We start from the raw sequence: 19,573 nt of genomic DNA on the forward strand, positions 1-19,573 counted from the left end.
GGCTTGTGAAAGCTCTTGTATGTTTTTGCAATCTGAAATTGACGTGAACATTCATTTAATGTTTAATTCATTGATTTAAGCTTGCACAAACCTCATGATTTTGATTTTTAGGGCTGTATTTCCAGCCTCCTTTACATCGGGCTTTGACATTTTAGACATTTGACTAATATAAGCACATTTTAAACCAAATTGTTTTACATTCACTCAAACAATTCAACAATCGAGCAAAGTGACATGATTATTAGCAGTGTAAAACCTCATTGTCATATATAATAATCTACGTAGCAGAAATCTAATAACAAAACACACATTGCATTGATAATCTTGTGCACTGATATGTCAAAAACTATTTCCAAACATCTAAAAACTGTGTTTTCAGTGAGCACTTCACAGTCCCTCTCACCTGAAATGCAGGTTAATGCCAGATGGATGAGTTTTGGCTTCCTGTTTTCCTCCTCTTTCTCGCATCCATCTCTCACGGAATGAATAGTGTTTTGAAAACCATAATTTGATTAAAGAAGAGAACAACAAAGGGCAGAGCATGTGAATACATAGAGACAAGGCTTTCTTTTAATCTATTAAAGGTGTTTGGAGCCCAGGCAGGACTTTCTAATCCAGATAGGCTTAGTGGGTGCATTATGATCCAGCACTATGATCATTTCACAACCCTTTGTGGAGACAGCAGTCAATCATATCTCTTCGCGGCATTATCACGGACTTAAACCCTGATTTTGATCCACCTCCTGCAGGAAGAGCCGTTTCACTCACCCCGATGGAGTGAATAAAGGTGTTTTTAATGAATAGGAGACACAAGTGTCTCTGAAAATACACTTTCACCACTGACAATTAAAGGAGCCGCAGCTAATGCCACACATACGCGTTGCTCTCTCCCGCTATTAAGGTTTAAGACTAATGTCAGACGGCGCTCTGTTTTTCCTAAGTTTTCCGACCTCGCTTTTGACCGAGGCGAGAGTGCCGTGGCTGAGTGAGCCGGAATCCATTGTGTGAAAGAGAAGCGTAAAAGCCCCTGTGAGGATATGGATGGGATTACTCACACTCTCACAGCTAAAGACGCGAGAGTGAAAAGAGAGAGCGAGGAGTAAATGATTTAATAAGGCAGTGTAATGTAATGAGGGATGGGGGCCTTGGAGGTGGGGAAAAGACTTCCTTATGGCCATCTATCTGACCTGCTAATCTTCAGAGCTTACATCTACATTAACACTCCACACATGGGCGCTAAACACTTCTGGCAGCTTTTTGGGTCTGTATCGCTCTAGCTGTGGTGCGCTCGTCTGGCTTTTAGAAGCCGTTGGATGCTGTGTATGTTTGCTAACCCGGCGGCACTTTTTAAAGTTGTCCTCTGATTAAGAGCCAGTGAAAGCAGGTGCCCACCGAGGAGCTGGAGGGCACGGAAATAAAGCCAGCCTGAGTGCCCAGTGTCTTTCTTATCTGGAGAGTTGGATGGTTTGATCTCTTCAAAGAGGACACTCACTCGAGCAAGGCGCATAATCAAACAGATAAATAAAGTTTACTTGACTAACTACAGGCCTCGACTGAATTCTGGCCCACGCTACCTTCATTCTTTTATTTTATTTTATTTTTATCTTAGTGATTTGCCACCACTTTAGTAGAGTGGGGGTTTTTTGTCATCTTTTAAGTAACTTTGTGATTTGTGATTTATTTTACTTTATTATTAAGATCATGTGGGCATTTCCTGTTCCCGATGCAGAGTATGTAGATCATGTGGGCATTTCCTGTTCCCGATTCCCGAGTCCACCCTCTCCTTATCATTTCCTGTCCTCTGTCAACCCTCTTCTAAGTAAAAGTGGCAAAATGCCAGAAAAAGGTGGAGGTCTCGTCATAATCCTGGGCAGGGGCAGTTCAAGCAGATGCCTTTTTGGACAAATGACAACCCGTGATTTACACACTGTCCATTTTCCACCAGAAGCCTGTTTGTTTTTAGATACAAGTGAGCAACATTACACAAGTCTAACACACTTTCCTGGGGATAATTGCTTGTTAGCTCAATTTCACTTATAGCCCTTAATAAAACCTAATTGAATTGACCCACCTTTGCTGTTCTTTGTGTTGTTTACGCTTCTCTGGTGCCCCTTGTTGCATAGAAACGGAGATAATTGTGTCCCCCCCACATGCCTCAGTAAACCTGCTGTAACCCAAGGCTGTCAAGGTGAATGTTCTCTGTACCTAAATTAAGAAATCTCAAAATGAGATAAGTAGCACTGCGTTTGCCAACATCTAGGAGGGGCGTGACTAACCCACATGGGTTTTATGACTGATAAAAAAGGGTTTTTTTTCTCCTCCTGCTTTGTTAAATGTTAAGTATCACATCCTCATACCTCAGAAGTTCAGACGGATTTCAAGTGAAGAATCAAACGCAAGAGGACACGCAAGGAGGATCCACGTGGTCCGCTCCGGCCTTTTTTGTCTCAACCAGAACCTGCGGCATGCGTTTTATTGATTGAAGTTTGGTGAAGCTGAACTCTGACGGGTGTGAAATAATGCGGAATGTGGGCTGTGGTGGCTGTCAGCCAGTCTGATGAAGAGATCGTCCCTGTTGGGGGGGATGACTTCCTGACCCCCACATCCTCTGTGCCGCTCTCCTTCAGCTGTTGGGCTGCTTTGAAATAACGCTCACAGTGGTGCGTGCTTCAGCCTCCTAAAACTTTTTCAACACTTTCAGCAGTTTGATGACCCCTGACGTTGGAAAGAAAGCACTCTGGTCATGTGTTTTTGTCTTTCTTCTGAACAGGTTGCTGACCTGTAAGCTCAATAAATGCTTTTCTTTTCAACCTTTTTATTCATCAAACAATCCTAAAAAAAATCATCATGGTTCTAACAAACATTGACCAGCACAATGGTTTAAAACATTAATAATAAGAAATGTTTCATGACCACCAAATCAGCATACTATAAATAATTTCTGAAGGAGACTGGAGTAATGGCTGCTGAAAATTCAGATCTTTGCCATCACAGGAATAAATTACATTTTAAAATATATTACAATAGAAAATAGTTATTTTATAATATACTTTACAATATTACTGTTATTATTTTATTTTTGATCAAATGCAGCCTTACTGAGCCCAATATTTTGAACAGGCAGTGTATATATCGACCACATTATATGGAGATTATTATAATTATTATTACTTGAAAAAGATCAATATTCAGTATATACAGTATATAGTGTATGTATTGATTCTATTTCTTTTCGTTGGTCTTTTTCTTTACTAATTTGTATTGTTTATTTTTTTTTTTTTTAATTTAAGCAAATGTCTATTTAAATTATTTTTATTTTATTGATTTGATTTGATTGAAAGTTAGTTTCTGTATTTCTGTACTTCTTGGCAACGTGAAATATCAAAACCCTATAAAAGACCAAAGTGCTGCAGTACGCATGTGCTGTAGTATTTCAGCGACATACAGAGCTGTTGTTTGTGGGCAGCAGGTATGGTTGCCACTTCCCCTCCCCAGCCTGCAGGAAGTTGCTTTTGCCTGTTGACTCGGGTGATTTCAGTGCTTCGAGGAGTCAATGGCAGACACAGCACAAACAGCTTTTTATGAAGTAGTATGAAGTTATCTGCTTTCTGTGTGTCTGGCTGGACTGGTGTTTTAAAGCAGATAACGGTAGGCCTCTTGCCTCCCTATCAGCGATGTGCCACTGGCCAGCCGCGCTCCTCTCTCGCCAGCGCATTAGCGCCTGTCAGAGACCTCGAGTGTGGCTGAGGATTTGCAGGGGAGGCCAGACAAGGCCAGATAGTTGCTGGCCTGCAGATCAAAGGGTCTCCCTACAGGCCATTCAGATAAAGCAGCTGTATTTCATGCAGCAGGTATCTATAACAGAAAGACGCCACTGTCTGAAATGCAGCATCACAGGAGATAGACAAACTGTGCTTCCTTAACACCCCCCTCTTTATGCAGAATCTCTTTTATTATTGAAAAAAAAAAAAAAATGAGCCCAGTGTTTTTTGTTTGAAGTCATACTGGCCCACAGTGATGTTTTTCAGGGGTTTAGTCCATTTCCTCTTTGCTATCCCTGTCAGAGGAAGGCAAGGGGGGGTCAGCTGGGGCTTGAGCTGCTATGTGTGCCAGATAAAACACAGATAGCTGTTTATGACCTCAGAGTTACACCAGCATAGCCATAGACACTTTTCAGGTTCATTGTGTATTATGACTTCAGTGAGGCTTACAGAATTGCAGTGTTTTCAAGCCGGTACCATATGATTTTTGATTTAGATAAGCAACGATTATAAAGGACAGAAAAAATTGCAGTTTGCAGTGATAAAATTGAATTGTAATGAGCTTTAATGCAGTGTGAATCAAAATTGAGGTTTGAACTCTTGCTCTTCTCTCTCGTTTTATTCTCTGGCAGGCATGTTTGACCGCAGCGTCACCCTGCTGGAGGTGTGTGGCAGCTGGCCTGAGAGTTTCGGACTGCGTCACATGTCCTCTGTGGAAGCCACAGAAGAGGGCCTGAAGGAGAGGCTGGCAGACGCAATGTCAGAGTCGCCCAGCAGAGATATTGTGGGCTCTGGTGACAGGTGAGCGCAAACCCTCTCACTAATGCACAACATATAGGCAGTGGATGTCAGATAACATACCATTAAAAAAAACACAGTTAACATCACAGATTTAAAAAGAATGGTTCTCACAAAAATCATTTATTCACCCTTTTGTTTTTCCAAATTTGTATGACTTTCTCTCTGCTCTGAAACAAACAAGTAATGTATCAAGTGTTTTGGTTCATATAATGAAAGCCCATTGGGGCCCAGAACAGCATAGACCCACACTGAATTGCATTGTATTTACAAATTTTTATTTATGTGATGTTCAAAAGGAATTTGAATATGTAATGATTACTTTTGTACAAGAAGATAAAAAGGTATAAAAAATTGTCCCCAGCGGTTTAGGTGCTAATATGTATTTTTACAAAGTACTAATATGTGTAACCATTTAGGAAATAAATGAGGTACAAAGATGTACCTTTTTAGCTTTGTACCTTAGGGTACCGCCCAAGTGACAGCTTCGTACCTTCTGAGAGGTTATAGAGAAAAAAACACAGATAATATTATTTATTATTATTTTAGTTGTTGTTAAAGACCTGCCATCAGAACTTCAGCCAAGTTAGTTCTTCTCATAGTAGCCCGTTAAGCTCAAAAAGCAAACTAACTCCTCAGAAGTTAATATGGTAAACCCTATTTGTGTTCGATTTGCTCTTACTAATTCTCCTCCAGTGACTAGGGGAATCATTTATGTCTCCTCAATCCTGTTCGAATTATGCAGAGATAAGAATATGTCCTGGCATATTTACGTGATTTTCTCGTACAGATCTTGGAAAAGACACATATCCGAGGTTTTAACAATAACAAATTAGCCATTCGCATTGAGGGAGAGACCAACGCGAATGAAGGGGGTAAATTGCCACTCTTGACAATCCCAAATGTTTAAACTCATTTTTAGGAAGCTGCTGCTCTCCGACCCGTCCCCCCTCTTGTTCCTGAACAAGACTTTATTCTTTGATATCTGGGAAGATGGAGGTTGGATCCTGGACGCTGTGCCTTGGAGCAGCGAGGTCACAAGGCCCTAATGCATTTAGCATCTACTGGCTCTCTCTCCGTAGCGCGTCGATTAGGGCACTAATTTGATTTGTACCTATTCATTTGCAGTCCCTGCAGCAGCACTGAGTTTGGCCCTCCCATAATTTGGTTCTGTCTTCTATATTTTTTTTTTTTTGCATCATTAGATTAAAGCCCGACTCCCGGACACTTGATAGTCTGAGCTTGTCCGTCCATTTTATACAGCCTAATTGTAACACAAAATTCATTACTGATCACCATTACTCTCAACTTTTTGGCCCCACAGGTCTGGCTTGGATGAACGTAATGTTAAGCATCTCCTGAATCAGGAAGGTAACCAAGAGTACGGGATGAAAAATGGCATTGTGGCGAGAGGCTCTAAATAAGCAGCACGGTGGCTGGGACAGGGTGGCTGGAGCCTCTGATGAGTGCTAGGTCATGTCCGTTATGTCATCTGTGTCTTTTTCACCCAGGACGGTGCGGCTGCAGTTAAAGAAATCAGTGCCAGTACCTTAAGATTCAAGCCATTCCCATTTAGGTCCGTTGTTGAAGGTACCGACTAATGTGTGCAGTAAGTGCTGAGAGTAACGCCCGAATATTGGTAAGTACCCTATAGTCATCCAAAGTACCCTCTTCATTTTGGTTTGTCATGGGTCGTGTCTGGGTTTCTGTCTAGACGGGTTTTTTTCTGTTATTCTGTGAAACCCTATGTGTGGTAGGAACCCATGATTTGAGATTTTAGATTAAAATTTTCATCAAGAGCTTTAATTCATCATAGCTAATTAAAATATTTTTTTTAACAAAAATACAAAGCTTACTGACTCCAAACCTTGAACAGGAATAGGTATATATACAGATAATATAAGTGTGAATGCCGGTAAATAATCTTTTATTTATTTTCTCAGAAAACACTTTTGGTCTCTAAACTCCATGGGGCCCCTATACTGCCCCCTTCTATTACTTTTTCAGTGTGTAAGTGCCATAATTTTAATTCTTAGGCTTTTCACAGAATCGAGTTTGCATCTAGATGTACTTTTATGGCTGTGTGGGATTTATCTAATCAGGTTGTAATATCAGCCATGGGATTGTGTCCTTGAGCTGTGGGTGAGCCAGAATACCTGACCAGATTTCTTTGTAGTTGTGGGACGCTCTGTTTAATAAGGCAGGTTCAGCCAGGAGCCTCCTTGTGAAGGGTCGAAAGCAAGAATGGTTCGACACTTAGCATGCTGCCACGCACAGGCGCTTTTTTCAGAAGAGGAGGTGTAGTGTCAGGGGACACCATCTCAGACTCTTCTTCTACTTTATCATCGTCGCTAACTACTTCTCCATGTTTCATTCCATCTATCTCCTTCCTCCAGTCCTCAGATTTTGCATTCTTGCGTAAGTTTAACATCAGTGTGAACTTGGGAAATTGACCAATGGGACTTTCTTCGCATGCAGTCGATTGGGATCGAATGCAAGACTCGCAGTTTACCGTCATGCAAGGAATGTATAGAGAAAACTCTTGAGAATGCAGTCATCTTAAAATTAGATTTTGCCAGCGGCATAATGTTGCAATTGGATTTTTGTCATTGGCGCTAAACCTAATGTAACTTCCATTTATAAGCAGTGGGATCCAGAGGACAGGACTCGAACCTGTTCACAATGGTCGTGGTGGTCACCAGTGTTATACTGAGGTTACACAACAGGGATTATGTCTCTGTCATTCTCATTACTCCAGCTGCCCCAAAAAACACATACTGATGATTCTATTTCCCCCGTTAAGCGACCACAAGGTACTGAGAGCGCACTCTCAATTCCCCGTCCCTTCCAGCCTCACAGAGCTCTAAGAAAGTAGTAAGTGATGTTAGACATGATAATGCTCTATACACTGTCTGCCTTGTAACAAAATGCTTCAGTGAGAATATTTTTCTCACTATTTTGATATTAAGTGGAGTCAGTTAAATTGGTTCACAATTTAAATAATTTGGTTATTTAAAAAAATCAGATAATGTGTCACACCTACCTAAAAATTCCCCAAACGTTTTAAGCTAGTAGTGATGTAGGACATAACCAGTACAATTGATATAGGCAATGCCAAAATGTTTGTTTATAGGTTTTCTTCGTGGATATAGAGAAATTGAGATGCATGCTTGTATGTTTGGAGTTAGTGTCATTAGCACACACTGTATTTGTGATTATGAAAAATGTTTTACCAGTAATTGTGTATGGTGGTGAGTGTGGAAGCTGAAGGGACTCTTCCTGTTGTTGTCCTACTGACCAAATAAGGTGTTTCTTTTAAAATTATTAAGGCCGATCGGTTTTTGTGCACTTGAAGGAGAGCCCCCACACTGTTGGAGCCGACATGGCCCCAATAACTTCATTGTGAAGAGGATGTTAGCCACAGCGCTCAATGCTCTCTTCTCTTCTATTCTGCCTCTAGCATCCTTGAGTAATTACAGTTTGCGAACCCAGTGGGGCAGAGCTTTACTGTTGACAGCAACACACACGTACATACACTCTGTCTACAAACACACCATACGACTTATAAAATAATACACCACACAGCACACCACACGCAACACACAGATATATATATTTAGACTCATAGATATATTACAACACACACACATATTTTATAATATACGTTATATATATATATATAATAGTATAAATGTATTGTGTCAGTGTTTTATAGCTACGTTAGCAAGAATATTTAATAGTGGTGTGCTAACTGCTAGTATTCCTAGCTTGACTGCAGTTTGAACTACTGTTCCATGTTCATGAATATCGTAGTTGCTTGTTTAAACTACAGTTTTCGAAAAGTAGCTGACCCAACACTGAAGCTTTGTTTACAGAGAAACATTCTCATTAGACCTGAGACCTTAATACCAGTCCATGCATGGACGCTGGTAAAAGAAAGAACACATGTACGTGAGCATAGTTTTCCCAACATAAATGACCACCCACTGAGCTTGATTGAACTGTGACCGGCTGAATTGTGATGAGATTAGAGCTTTTGTGTGCTAACGAAAGAAACTAGGTTAACAATTGCACTTACATCCGGCCGTAACACTCGTCTGTACATACTTCTCCAGTATTGGCTAAGACAACTCCAGGGCTGGCCAAAAATCTGTCTTCTTCCTCCCTTCGAATTGGCTGTTAGCAGTCATGAAAGAAGGCAGGCATGTTTTGTGTTTCCAACCTCTCCAAAGCCGATCAAAACATTCGATCAACTCCATATTTTCAGCCTTTTGCACACTAGTTGTCATAGTTGTAGTTAACTAACCTTGATTGTCAGGTTCTGTTTGAACCGTTGTTTTTTTTTGCTTGGTGTGTTTGTTGTTTATTATTATTTCATTTATGAGTTAATTGATACTGACCATGGATTCGCTACTAGTAGGCTCTCACGGAATCTGCGTGGCACTAACGCCACACGAAAGTTAACTCCGTCTTCACACAGAATTAGGGAATTAGACGTCTCAATTTACTGAAATGTTGTACAAGTCCCTAAGTGCTTGTGTTGTTTATTTAATAATTTTGATGATGTTGCCTAGCTATTATAACCCAATGTTATATTCTCAGCTTAAACATTTGACTGTTGTTCATTGTATTTATATAGAAAGGATCTGATTTTGCTCCACCCCATACATCAGTCTGCAGGAAATGTGAACGTTCTCCGCTCTACCGACGCAGCGAAGCTGATAGTTTGAACTTTTGCGAACTTGGTGTCTTTGGCTAATGCCTTACACAGACTGAGCCTCAAACCATCTAACTAATTGTGGTTTCATGATATGCTAACAAAAGAGTGGGTTTGATTGAGCAATTAGGCCATGCAAATGAATCAAACGAGGCCTTGAGTTGGTCATGTGCCAGCAAGGTAATTATTCCAGGTATTACTGGCATAAGCAGCTAATAATCCCATGCATACATATAGGGGTAGATCCTGTCATCTGGGGCGTATTGAAAAGTCTCCATGAATTTTGTCTTTAGCCTGGTCAATGACGGTAATATTCCCTGTTTGAATTGGGAATAAACTCAAAGTATGTCTTTCACACAAATCGGCCCAAGCTAATTATCAGAAAGAGCGTTACATGTCATGTCACGGCTCATTTAATTGTGGCTGCGATAGCTCACACTAAAGCAACAAAGACCCACAGCTGAAAGCTAACAGCAGCCCAGTCACGTCACCATGCAAAGGAACTTAGCTTGTGCTAATCAGTCATCCACCACCTGTTACGCACACACAGACGATTATGTATGTCCATAAACAGAACCCAGCCTCTAATCTGGGTCTGCTCAATCTCCTGCCAAACCCCAAGTTCCTCATTGGAAGTGGCTGGACCCATTAAGTTGTGCTGCAAGTCTTTAGCATTGTGTAAACATTTTTCGCTGCCCATGTAAATGCGTCTGGTCCATGGTGAGGTTTGGTATGTGTAAATACATACATATGTCATTTGATAAATCTCCCTTGTGCCTTTAAACTGCCCCTCTGTGTAACTGCATCTCTTCCAGCACACAGTGACCCTGCCGTTTGTGGGGCAAGGAAGACGAGGATGTGATCACAGGAATATTAACATAGAGTCCATTTACTGCATGCTGTGTTGATTCTGACCTCTGTGTAGCATGTTCTTGATGATATGCGCGCACTGCAGCTCTCGTTGAGTTTTACGCAGTGCCATAGGACCCTGATGTTGAGCTTCAGCATGTAAGCTAACAATCATTACTTACATTGTCCTGAAACCAGGGGAACACAAAAACAACTGGTCTGTGGTTACTTCATACTGTGAGAGCATGTTGTTTGGACCCAAAGACAGGAGAAAGTGAGGTGGTATTAGTGCTGGAAGTAGGATAGTGTAGTGAGATGGCCGGTGGAAAAAGGGAATGTGAAGTGTAAAAAACAGGAACACAATTATTGTTTCCTCCCTACCCTCAGCACTCACCAATTCATCCCATGATCAGTCTCTTTCAGTGTGAGAGTAAGTGCCAGCGACAGGGTGAGGCTGAGACGATGAAGAAGATCCTTCCTGCATTCAGAGCCCTCTCTTGCTCTGTGTCTCCCATCTAGTGACACATCGGGCCCTGGATATCATTTTAGCATTTATTTTCCTGCTTTTTGTTTCCTTGTTGTTCTTGCTAGGCCTACAAACTAGTTGTCTGGTAAATCCAGTAAAAGAAAAGGACGCGAAGCTGGGATTTAGGGTAGAAAACAGAAACGGCAGCTTGAAGTGAAATGGGAATTTTGAGACTGCACTAAACAGCTCGCTCAAGGGTAGTGCGAGCAGTCGAGAATGAGTAGCGGCTCAGACGAGAAATGAAAGGGATGACAGAGCTGGAGGGGGTGGAAGGTAGCACTTTTTAAAAGATTGTCCAAGGATGTCTAGACAGGTGTTGGTGACTGAAAAACATGCACGATTGTGTCAGGCATTTGAGAACGCTGCAAATGGAATCAAGAGGCAGGTGTCAGTGAGACATGCTACGTGTCAAGCGGTCTCAGAGCTGAATTCCACAAGAACTGATTTCGGACTTCTTAGGGGCATTTACTGGTGTTTAAGCCTCTCAAGAGTTATATATAGAAGGTCATTATTCAATTACCACACTTACCTTGCTCTTTCCTACTTCTCCAAACTCTTCCTCAAGCCTTGATCCCATTTTAACATTGTACACGGATGTGCTGTAATATAATCAGTAAAAGAGGTCTGCATGAAATAGTGATTAGAGGGACATAATGGAGGGTTTCTTGAAAGCACAGCTGAGATTCGTTTATCAGTGCTGTAACGGTCCACACCGATATGAGTATTCACTGGCCTGACCTGCGGCACTGTTCCGGAAAGTGAAAAGGAGGAGAGAGGACTTTAAGCAATGCAACTGGTCGCTGCCCTGCACCGCTGCCTCTCTTTCCCGTTCTCTAATGAGACCTCCACACTTAGGAAAGCACTCACGCCAACGTTCCCCTTCTCCACCGTTGCTGGTGAATAAACCTTTTCTCTCTTTTCCTTTCTCCTCTAGAGGCATTCCCCAGCACTTTCAGAATGTGTTTCATGTGCAAAAGAGGACAGGCTCATTAGTGCCATCATTTATTGCTTAGTGATAGTATCTAGTCAAATGCCAATGCAAAATGGCAATAATGCACAAAAGTAGAAAAACAGTTTGTTTTCCTCATGTGTTTATGAGACTGACAGTAAATGGAAAGCTCAGTGTTGAAAGTGCCGATTGTTCCTGTTTGGTGTGTGGATTGTTGCGAGTCATGTGCCTTTGAGAGACAGGGCGAGTGACCGTGGAGACAATGGTGCGTTTCAGAGTGAAACGACCAGCTGATTGCAGGATTCCTCCTTGGGCTAACAGGTATTTAATGAACCTCTCTCCACAGAAAGACGTGTGTTGTGTGTGTGTGTACTGTTGTTTGTATACTCAGATGCTTTGGCTCCGCGGGGCCGTCACATTGACCGTGCCCATTCAATCAAAGAGACATAAACAATAGGACGACAATTAATCAACCTAACTGAATCAAAACTCAAATTAAGCCCCCACCTGATGATTTGTAATTGTAAATGGCATGAAGCCCTTCCATCCCATGCTTAACTTTTGAACCGGCGCCTTGAGCAACTATTAACCAATTACTCCGCCTAGCAGTAAATCAGACCTTCAATCGGGCATAAAGAATCCGGATTTTGTTTGACCTTGTGTTTTTTATTCAGATGCTGTGGGTTCTAGTCATAGCCCTGTTGCGCTAAATTACAAAATCAGTCATGTTTGTTATCCTAATGGATTTGGCCACGTTTAGTCCATTTAGCACATTTGGAAAGTTTGCTATCGTTGTATACTATTCAGAAACAGTTCAAATAAACCAGTTGAATTACAAAAGTCATTTGAGAGACATTAGTGGTGTTGCTAAGGCAAGCATCGCTATAAAGTGCAATGCTGCCCCCCCACTCTGGAAGTATTTTTCTCATTAATTATTTCCATAGAGATTTATAATGTATAGTATAACATGTCATTTGTTTCTTTAATTAGAATTAGGAATGAGAATATAATAAATTATATTTATAATCCAGCAAGGATCCATTAATTGGATCAAAAATAAACACAATTATATTTTTACAAAATATTTTTATATTTCAAACAATTGCTGTTCTTAAAAAAAAGAAAAGAAAAAGAAAAAGAAAGAAAATGTCAATGTTTCCACAAAAAAACATATTAAGCAGCACAGCTGATAATACTAAGAATGTTTATTGACCATTAAATCAGTATAGAATTATTTCTGAAGTATCTTGTCACATTGAATTCTGGTGAAATGGCTGCTGAAAATTTGGCTTTTTAAATATTTTTTATATTTGATTAAACAAAATGCATTGAATGGTGTATTCAAATTGAAAATCAGTGGAAAAAAAATATAATTGGGTTAATGTTCTTGATTACAAGTATGACATGATGAATGTAATACTTTAAAAGCTGCAAAATATTCAGATGTATACAGATAATTAAGTAGTCAACATGATTTGTAAACAGTTCATATAATACAGACTGATAGCTTTAATAGAAGTACATACTATTGATTAACAACCCTAGAGCTCACAGTAGATCTTTGTTTAATGATTTAAATTGTTAACACCCTAACAATCACATTGCAAAGCGCTTAAATGGTCCAAACACTTTAGCAACTATATAGTGATGCCCTGGCAACCACCCAGAACACTTGAGCATTGTGGTGATGAGATTTGCACAAGCAAATGCTGTTTTTCTCGGTTCATGTTTCCTCAAGCAAATGTAAAAATCTAGTTCATATTCTGCTTTTGTAGAATAGCACAAACCGCTGATGTATCAGATACGGCATGTGTCAGAGGACAATGTTTCTTCTCACATTCCCTAGAAACATTTTCTCTTGCTCTTCCGACTCATTCATTACCTTCGTGTTATTTCAGTGAAAGAAAGAGAAGGAAAGTGTATGGAAGAAAATGAATTATTTAAGCCCGTAAGTATATGTGTGAAAAATCATTCACACTTCTGTAGTAATCTAACACTAGAGCCTCGTTGACTTCGGACGTTACATGCTGGAACATGAATATGCTTTCATTTTGACATGCACTCAACTCATTGTGCTCTAGTTAGAAACACGGCAGCAATGTGAGATCTAGAGTTTGTGCGTGGTCATCCTTGTAAGTGATTCATTTTTTAGGACTGTAAGTTTTATCATTCATAACTCAATATCTGTCTGCCGCAGTCTTACTCACTAGATTTCCTTCTAAAGAAAATGCTTGCTTGCTGGTTGCTAGGTAGTTGCTAGGGTGGTCGAAAGTAACGAAAAGCACTTTCCGTGAAATTATCATGAAGCGGTAGACTCTGTTTGGTTCTGTGTCTTATGTTTGTACCCTTCAGGCTGTCTGCATGCAGAGAGATGATGTCTGATCTTGCGCACACATCACCACAGCCTCCACCAATAGCGCAGCTCTGTTTCTAATGAGTAAATGAGAAATGTGCCCTTGCTGGAGGATGGTATGTGCCAGGGGGCAGCAGGGGTTACAGTAGGTTTTCATTATATGTAATTGAAAGCACAGTGGAGGCCGGACACCTTTACCTACACCGCTCTTGAAGTTAATTCTGTAATGACCATGAAATATGGACTTTCACATGTGGGCGGGGCTTACTGAATGTAGTTTCCACTTTTCATCCTTTCTGAAAGGGTCTTGTCGGTTTGGAAGTGGACTTTGCTTCTAATCCAGAAGGGGGTCTCTCTATGTTTTTCTCTCCTTCACACACACACACACACACACACACACACACACACAGGCACATTACTATTAATAGCCCAGACGGAATGAGTAAACTTGATACAGGATAAGGCCGTCACACAATAATGTGTCCCATACACACTCACAAGCCCCTCAGCTGGGGTGTTGCTAATGCCCACTTTTTAATAGGATGACTCCCTTAATGCCAGCTTTTCATTTAAGTGATAATCTCAGAGGGGCTGTGAAATAACTATCAACAGTGTGTGTGTGTGTGTGCGTGCGTGCGTGTCTATGCATGTAGTATTTTTGTTTAGGTCTGTTTCCACTTGTGCTCAATGAGGAATCCTAGAAATGCGGAAGTACAAACATATCCAGTATTAATTAAAATGTAAAAAAGTTTGGAAATAAATTGCCTATTAAGCCTAAGTATTTGGTGCTGTGATGAACAGCATTGCTAATACAAATATCTGAATGGCTGTTAAAACCTGTTCAGAAACGGAAAGTAGCGCAGCTGCTTTGTTTAGAGGGTTACCGTGGTAACGGCTGCATTTCTGCTGTTCCATCAGCGCAATCTGCTGTCAGAGAGTGAATGTGCATTTTCATCAGTGCATCTCCTCACTGGTTCCATGCCTCCATCCATGTTATGGGCTTGTTTACATGAAAGTGCCATGGTACTTTGATGCAGCAGTACGCGGCGTTGAACGTTTAAACCAGCTGATGTGGGAAGACGTAGGCTATTTCTTAAATCATTTCAAATCTGATAATTTGTATAAATATTTAATCACTGTATGTATGAAATGCCGTGCATAACAATACTCATAGCAAGGTTGGTCACAATTCGATACTATAATCTCAGATTACCGAATATAATTCTTTATGCATTATTTGTGGAACTTTTGACCGCATCACAGAAAGATTAATGTTAAACACTACAGATACGTACAGATAGTGTCAAAATTAAAATTGCATTGCGGGGTGTTGAAGTTTTGGTTGTACGAGGCCTTTTTTGTTGTGTTTTCTTAGTAGCAACGAAGCAAGGAATTTGCAAAACGTTTGTGTGTGTGTTTCTAAATGGCACCATAACAGCCAAGTTTTAATTTAAAACATCCCAATTTGTCCGGGGCAGAGACACATGACCTGGAGAGAAGAAGATGATGAGAGAGTGCTAATCAACTCCAGCTGCATCCATGCTAAACGATTAAAGTGCAAACAAGAACGAAGACTCTAAAAGAGTGTTTGTCAGAGTAATTACTCCCGTTACTACCCTCTGTCCCCATTTACCCCCTCTCTCCCTCATAATGAGGGCACAAATTGGGTCCACTCTCTCATTGTCATTTACACTGGCACAGTAATGATGAAGGGCCCTTTTAATGTGCTTTGATCCTGTTTGGGTTTCCTTCTTGATGATCAGTTTGAGCTTTGCCCAAGCCGCATGTTCTCTGTCACTCCAGTCTAATTTGTAAGCAGCACTGGTTAACCACAGCAAACAGCGTTCTAGGATCTAGAAATGTCGTGCCACGCTGGAGCTGGTGTTTACTGTTTGATAATGTTCTGCTGGAGCCTGCTTCTTTCAGGGGGCAGGCCCTCGCGGTGCAGCCGCAGGAGCCCCACAACAATCAGATGTGCCTGCAGTGATGCAGAGAGAGGGGAATAGAAAACAGAAAGAACTCCACAGTGTGTGTAATGTGCGTTTTAGTCAAGCTAAGAGTTTTAGGAGGAGATTTTACTTCTTGCAATTCAGTTATTTGCAATGAGAATTAGATGTTTAAGCTAAAGCTTTATTGCAGTAACTTTTTTGCAGTTTTGTGAGTTTTCATCTTGTGCGTTAATATTTTCATATCAGAATTGCATTATAATCTTGTTTTTTTCTGACTTTAAATCTCACAGTTCTCAGAATATGCAAAAAAATATTTAAATTTTATATTAATTTAAGTAGTATATAAATTTGTGAGGTATACAAATATATATATAAAAATTTTAAATTTACAATAAGATCTATAAAACTTAAAAATTACAAGGGCTAAAGACTGTGAATTTTGACTGAAAAAATAAAATATAATAAAATGAATAAATGAAAAAATTAAAAATCATACTGAATCTAATTCTCTAAAAAAAAAAATAAGTCTTATTCTAAAATTAAAACATTTTTATTATATATTGTTTTTTTTTTTTTTGTTCTTTTTTAAATTAATCTGTCGGAAATAAGCTTCCCATATTATATATGTATGCATGACATGAAGCCACCTGTTTGATTGCATGTTTGTCATCTGTTTATTTACTACTGTTTTTTGTATTTATCTAATCTATATACATTTCTTCATGTTAGACTAAGTGTGACGACTAAAGAAACCGACAAAATATTTTTATCATTGTTTTGCATCCCCATCAATAACCGTCAAATAAATGCTAAATACTTTACAAATGAGTGATAATTCATAATAATTATATATTAAAACCAATAAATTGATTCGATTTTTGCACTCAACCAGTCTAACGCTACAAGTACAAATGAATAGTATAATATAAATAATAATAATTATGTATAATAATCATATCTCTATCATGAATGGTATACCTTACTGGATTTTACTATATTTATTTAAATATTTTACAAATAAATCGGTAGTTCATATAATTTCATAATTAAAGAATTTAATTTACATCCATGGATTATTAATTCATTTGCAAATGATACACATGATTATTTTTATTTTCTTAGATACTAGATATACACACGATTTTTTTTCTACATGAAGATGGTCCCAGTGATCAACTATAAGTAAATAAATTATTGATGTCTCCTACTGGAATTGCTTGTACCATGATTTGACAAGATTCTGATCACACTGTCCAAGCCCTACGAGGCCACAGGAGCCAAGGAGCTTTTCTCAGCAGGATTACGATACCCTCCCACGTTACATGCAGATTCACAAACAAACCAACAAACACAACAGCGAATTGCGTTGGTCCAGGTGTGGGGCCCTGACCATTATGTGGTGTATCAGTGTCGGAGTCTGAGCACAGCGTCCAGCAGGAGCGTGGCCATTTAAATTCAAATGCACAACCACACACAACAGCACATTTCCTCGGTCCAGGTGGGGGCCCTGACCAACTGTGTTTATGACTTGCGGTGAGCCACGACACGAAACAGCAATGCGGCACTGTCCTCTTCTCTCCCTGGCAGGCACACTGTCTTTTGCTTTGAGTCCAGTAGAACAGGATTTACGAGCACCTGTCACATAGGGGTATGTGCAGCCAAAAGCAAACGGAAACAGCTCCTCTCCTCCCCCAACCAGCGCACAATCATCGGGGAATGTGGCCACCCAGTCCCTGCTATCGTTTTAGCACTGTACAGTGTGTGTGTTTGAGATGTTCTGTATACACACCCAGATAATAACTGCAAAAAAATTAAAATGGACACCACCATTCTGCATCTGATGTATGTTTTAAAAACACTGCCATATATCTCAGCGGTTTATGATGTCCCCTGCTGTCCGTGACTGTGTATACAATGGACAAAGTTTAAAAACAACATGTAACATCCACAACATATACAATACAAATCATGCTGAGAAATAACACTCTCCACAAGGGTGCCAAAACACAATCCTTTGGCCAATTATGTGCACAAATATTTTATGGACATACTTAAAAAAAAAATCCATTTGACATATTTTTCATAGTTTTTGGCTATATTTTTGCACTTTTTTCCCATTGGATCCTTCACTTTAGTCAAAATTTGCGAATGAATCTTCTTTTTTTTTTACAAGAAAGCATAATACATGGTTTCTTATTATTTTTTCCTAAAATTTATAGCATTGGTCTCTACTTTTTATTAAAGCAGATTGTGCAATGACTTTTAAGGAGCTTGACATTTCAACAGGAATTTTTCAGGTCACACAAGTAACCAAACATCAACAAAATCTTAATATTAAAAATGGAAACATTTTTGTGGTATATTTGTAATATGTAAGTCTTTTTCAAGTCATAATGACAGTGTTAATGTTTTTTCAATATTCCATCTGATGATGAAACTAATGAAAAATACCCGGGTACCTTAGTGGCCCGTTGCTATGGTTACTACTTCAGGCAAAGACGATTTATGTTTGTGAGTATTTATTGACCGCATAGATTTTTTTTAATGTTTTAAAAAGAAGTCTCTTAATGATCCTGCCTAACATTGTTTAATGTTGTTATTTGCTTCATCTTTCTCTCTCTCTGTGTGTTTTGAATGCAGCAGAGCTGCAGAGGGAGGGAAGCATCGAGACGCTCAGCAATAGTTCTGGCTCCACCAGTGGCAGCATTCCCCGAAACTTCGAGGGCTACCGGTCCCCTCTCCCCACCAATGAGAGCCAGCCCCTCAGCCTCTACCCCACCACATTCCCCTAAAAACCAGTCGTCCCACCCACATCTCAGACCCAAGGAAACCTCTCTGTCGCCTTGGACAATCTTGACAGCACAACCACAACACATCACCCACGAGGAGGCCACACTCTTCACCCTGCATCCTGCTCTGCTATATCATTTCTCTCTTCTTTGAAATGTGGATTTTCCTTTAATCAAACTCGGCATGCACGGAAAACAATGTTTAATCAGGCCCGGCGTTAACATCCTTTGTCATTCACTTCCCTTGTAGATTAATGTTAATGTTGCCTCCACCTGAGAGAGAGAGAGAGAGCAACTTCCAGTGCGTATCTTTATTAAACGCATGTGCGTGAGTGAGAGTGTGTGTTCCTGATTACTTCTCAGTAGTTGAGTTTAGGTTTGAGCTTATGAAGCACTATGCTGATTTCTTTCCGATCAACACATCATTAGACAAATAGTGTTTGATATATTTTAGTAAACATGTACTGTAACATTGAATTGATTTGTCTTTTATAGGTAATCAAACATGGTTATGTTTACCATTTAATCTTGTGTTACATAGTGTTCATTATTCCACACTTTTTTTTTCCTGTATATTTGATTAAAAAAAAAAAAGTTTAACAAGAGTCAGTTTTTTTGGATTCAATTTTATTTGCTTTACAAACTAAATAGTTTCAAATTATTTAAATTACTTTCATTTTATGGGTCAATGAAATGTATTGATTCTTTCAAAAGGAATTTGTGTGCTTTATAGAATGTGTGCGAGGCTGATATTTAGCAGTGGTGCTCTCAAGAATCCACAGCAAATTTCATTCAGCTCAGGTTAGACACTACCCAAATGTTAAAAAAAGTAGTTCCATCATCATTATCATTATTATCATCAATATATCATTTTGTTTTAGC

General features: G+C 39.7%; 1 protein-coding gene across 1 annotated transcript in view; it reads left to right on the plus strand.

Moving 5' to 3' along the window:
• LOC109109872 (BCAS3 microtubule associated cell migration factor-like) overlaps positions 1-18,741 on the plus strand; it is a 211,103-nt gene extending 192,362 nt beyond the window's left edge. The window contains exons 24-26 of the mRNA XM_042771251.1: positions 4,394-4,555; positions 7,628-7,630; positions 18,543-18,741. Coding sequence (XP_042627185.1) covers positions 4,394-4,555; positions 7,628-7,630; positions 18,543-18,694 — 317 coding nt within the window. The 3' untranslated portion in view covers positions 18,695-18,741. The remainder of the gene's footprint in view (positions 1-4,393; positions 4,556-7,627; positions 7,631-18,542) is intronic.
• The last annotated feature ends 832 nt before the right edge of the window (positions 18,742-19,573 follow it).

This window comes from Cyprinus carpio, chromosome A15, assembly GCF_018340385.1.
Source record: "Cyprinus carpio isolate SPL01 chromosome A15, ASM1834038v1, whole genome shotgun sequence".
Taxonomy (NCBI): Eukaryota; Metazoa; Chordata; class Actinopteri; order Cypriniformes; family Cyprinidae; genus Cyprinus; species Cyprinus carpio.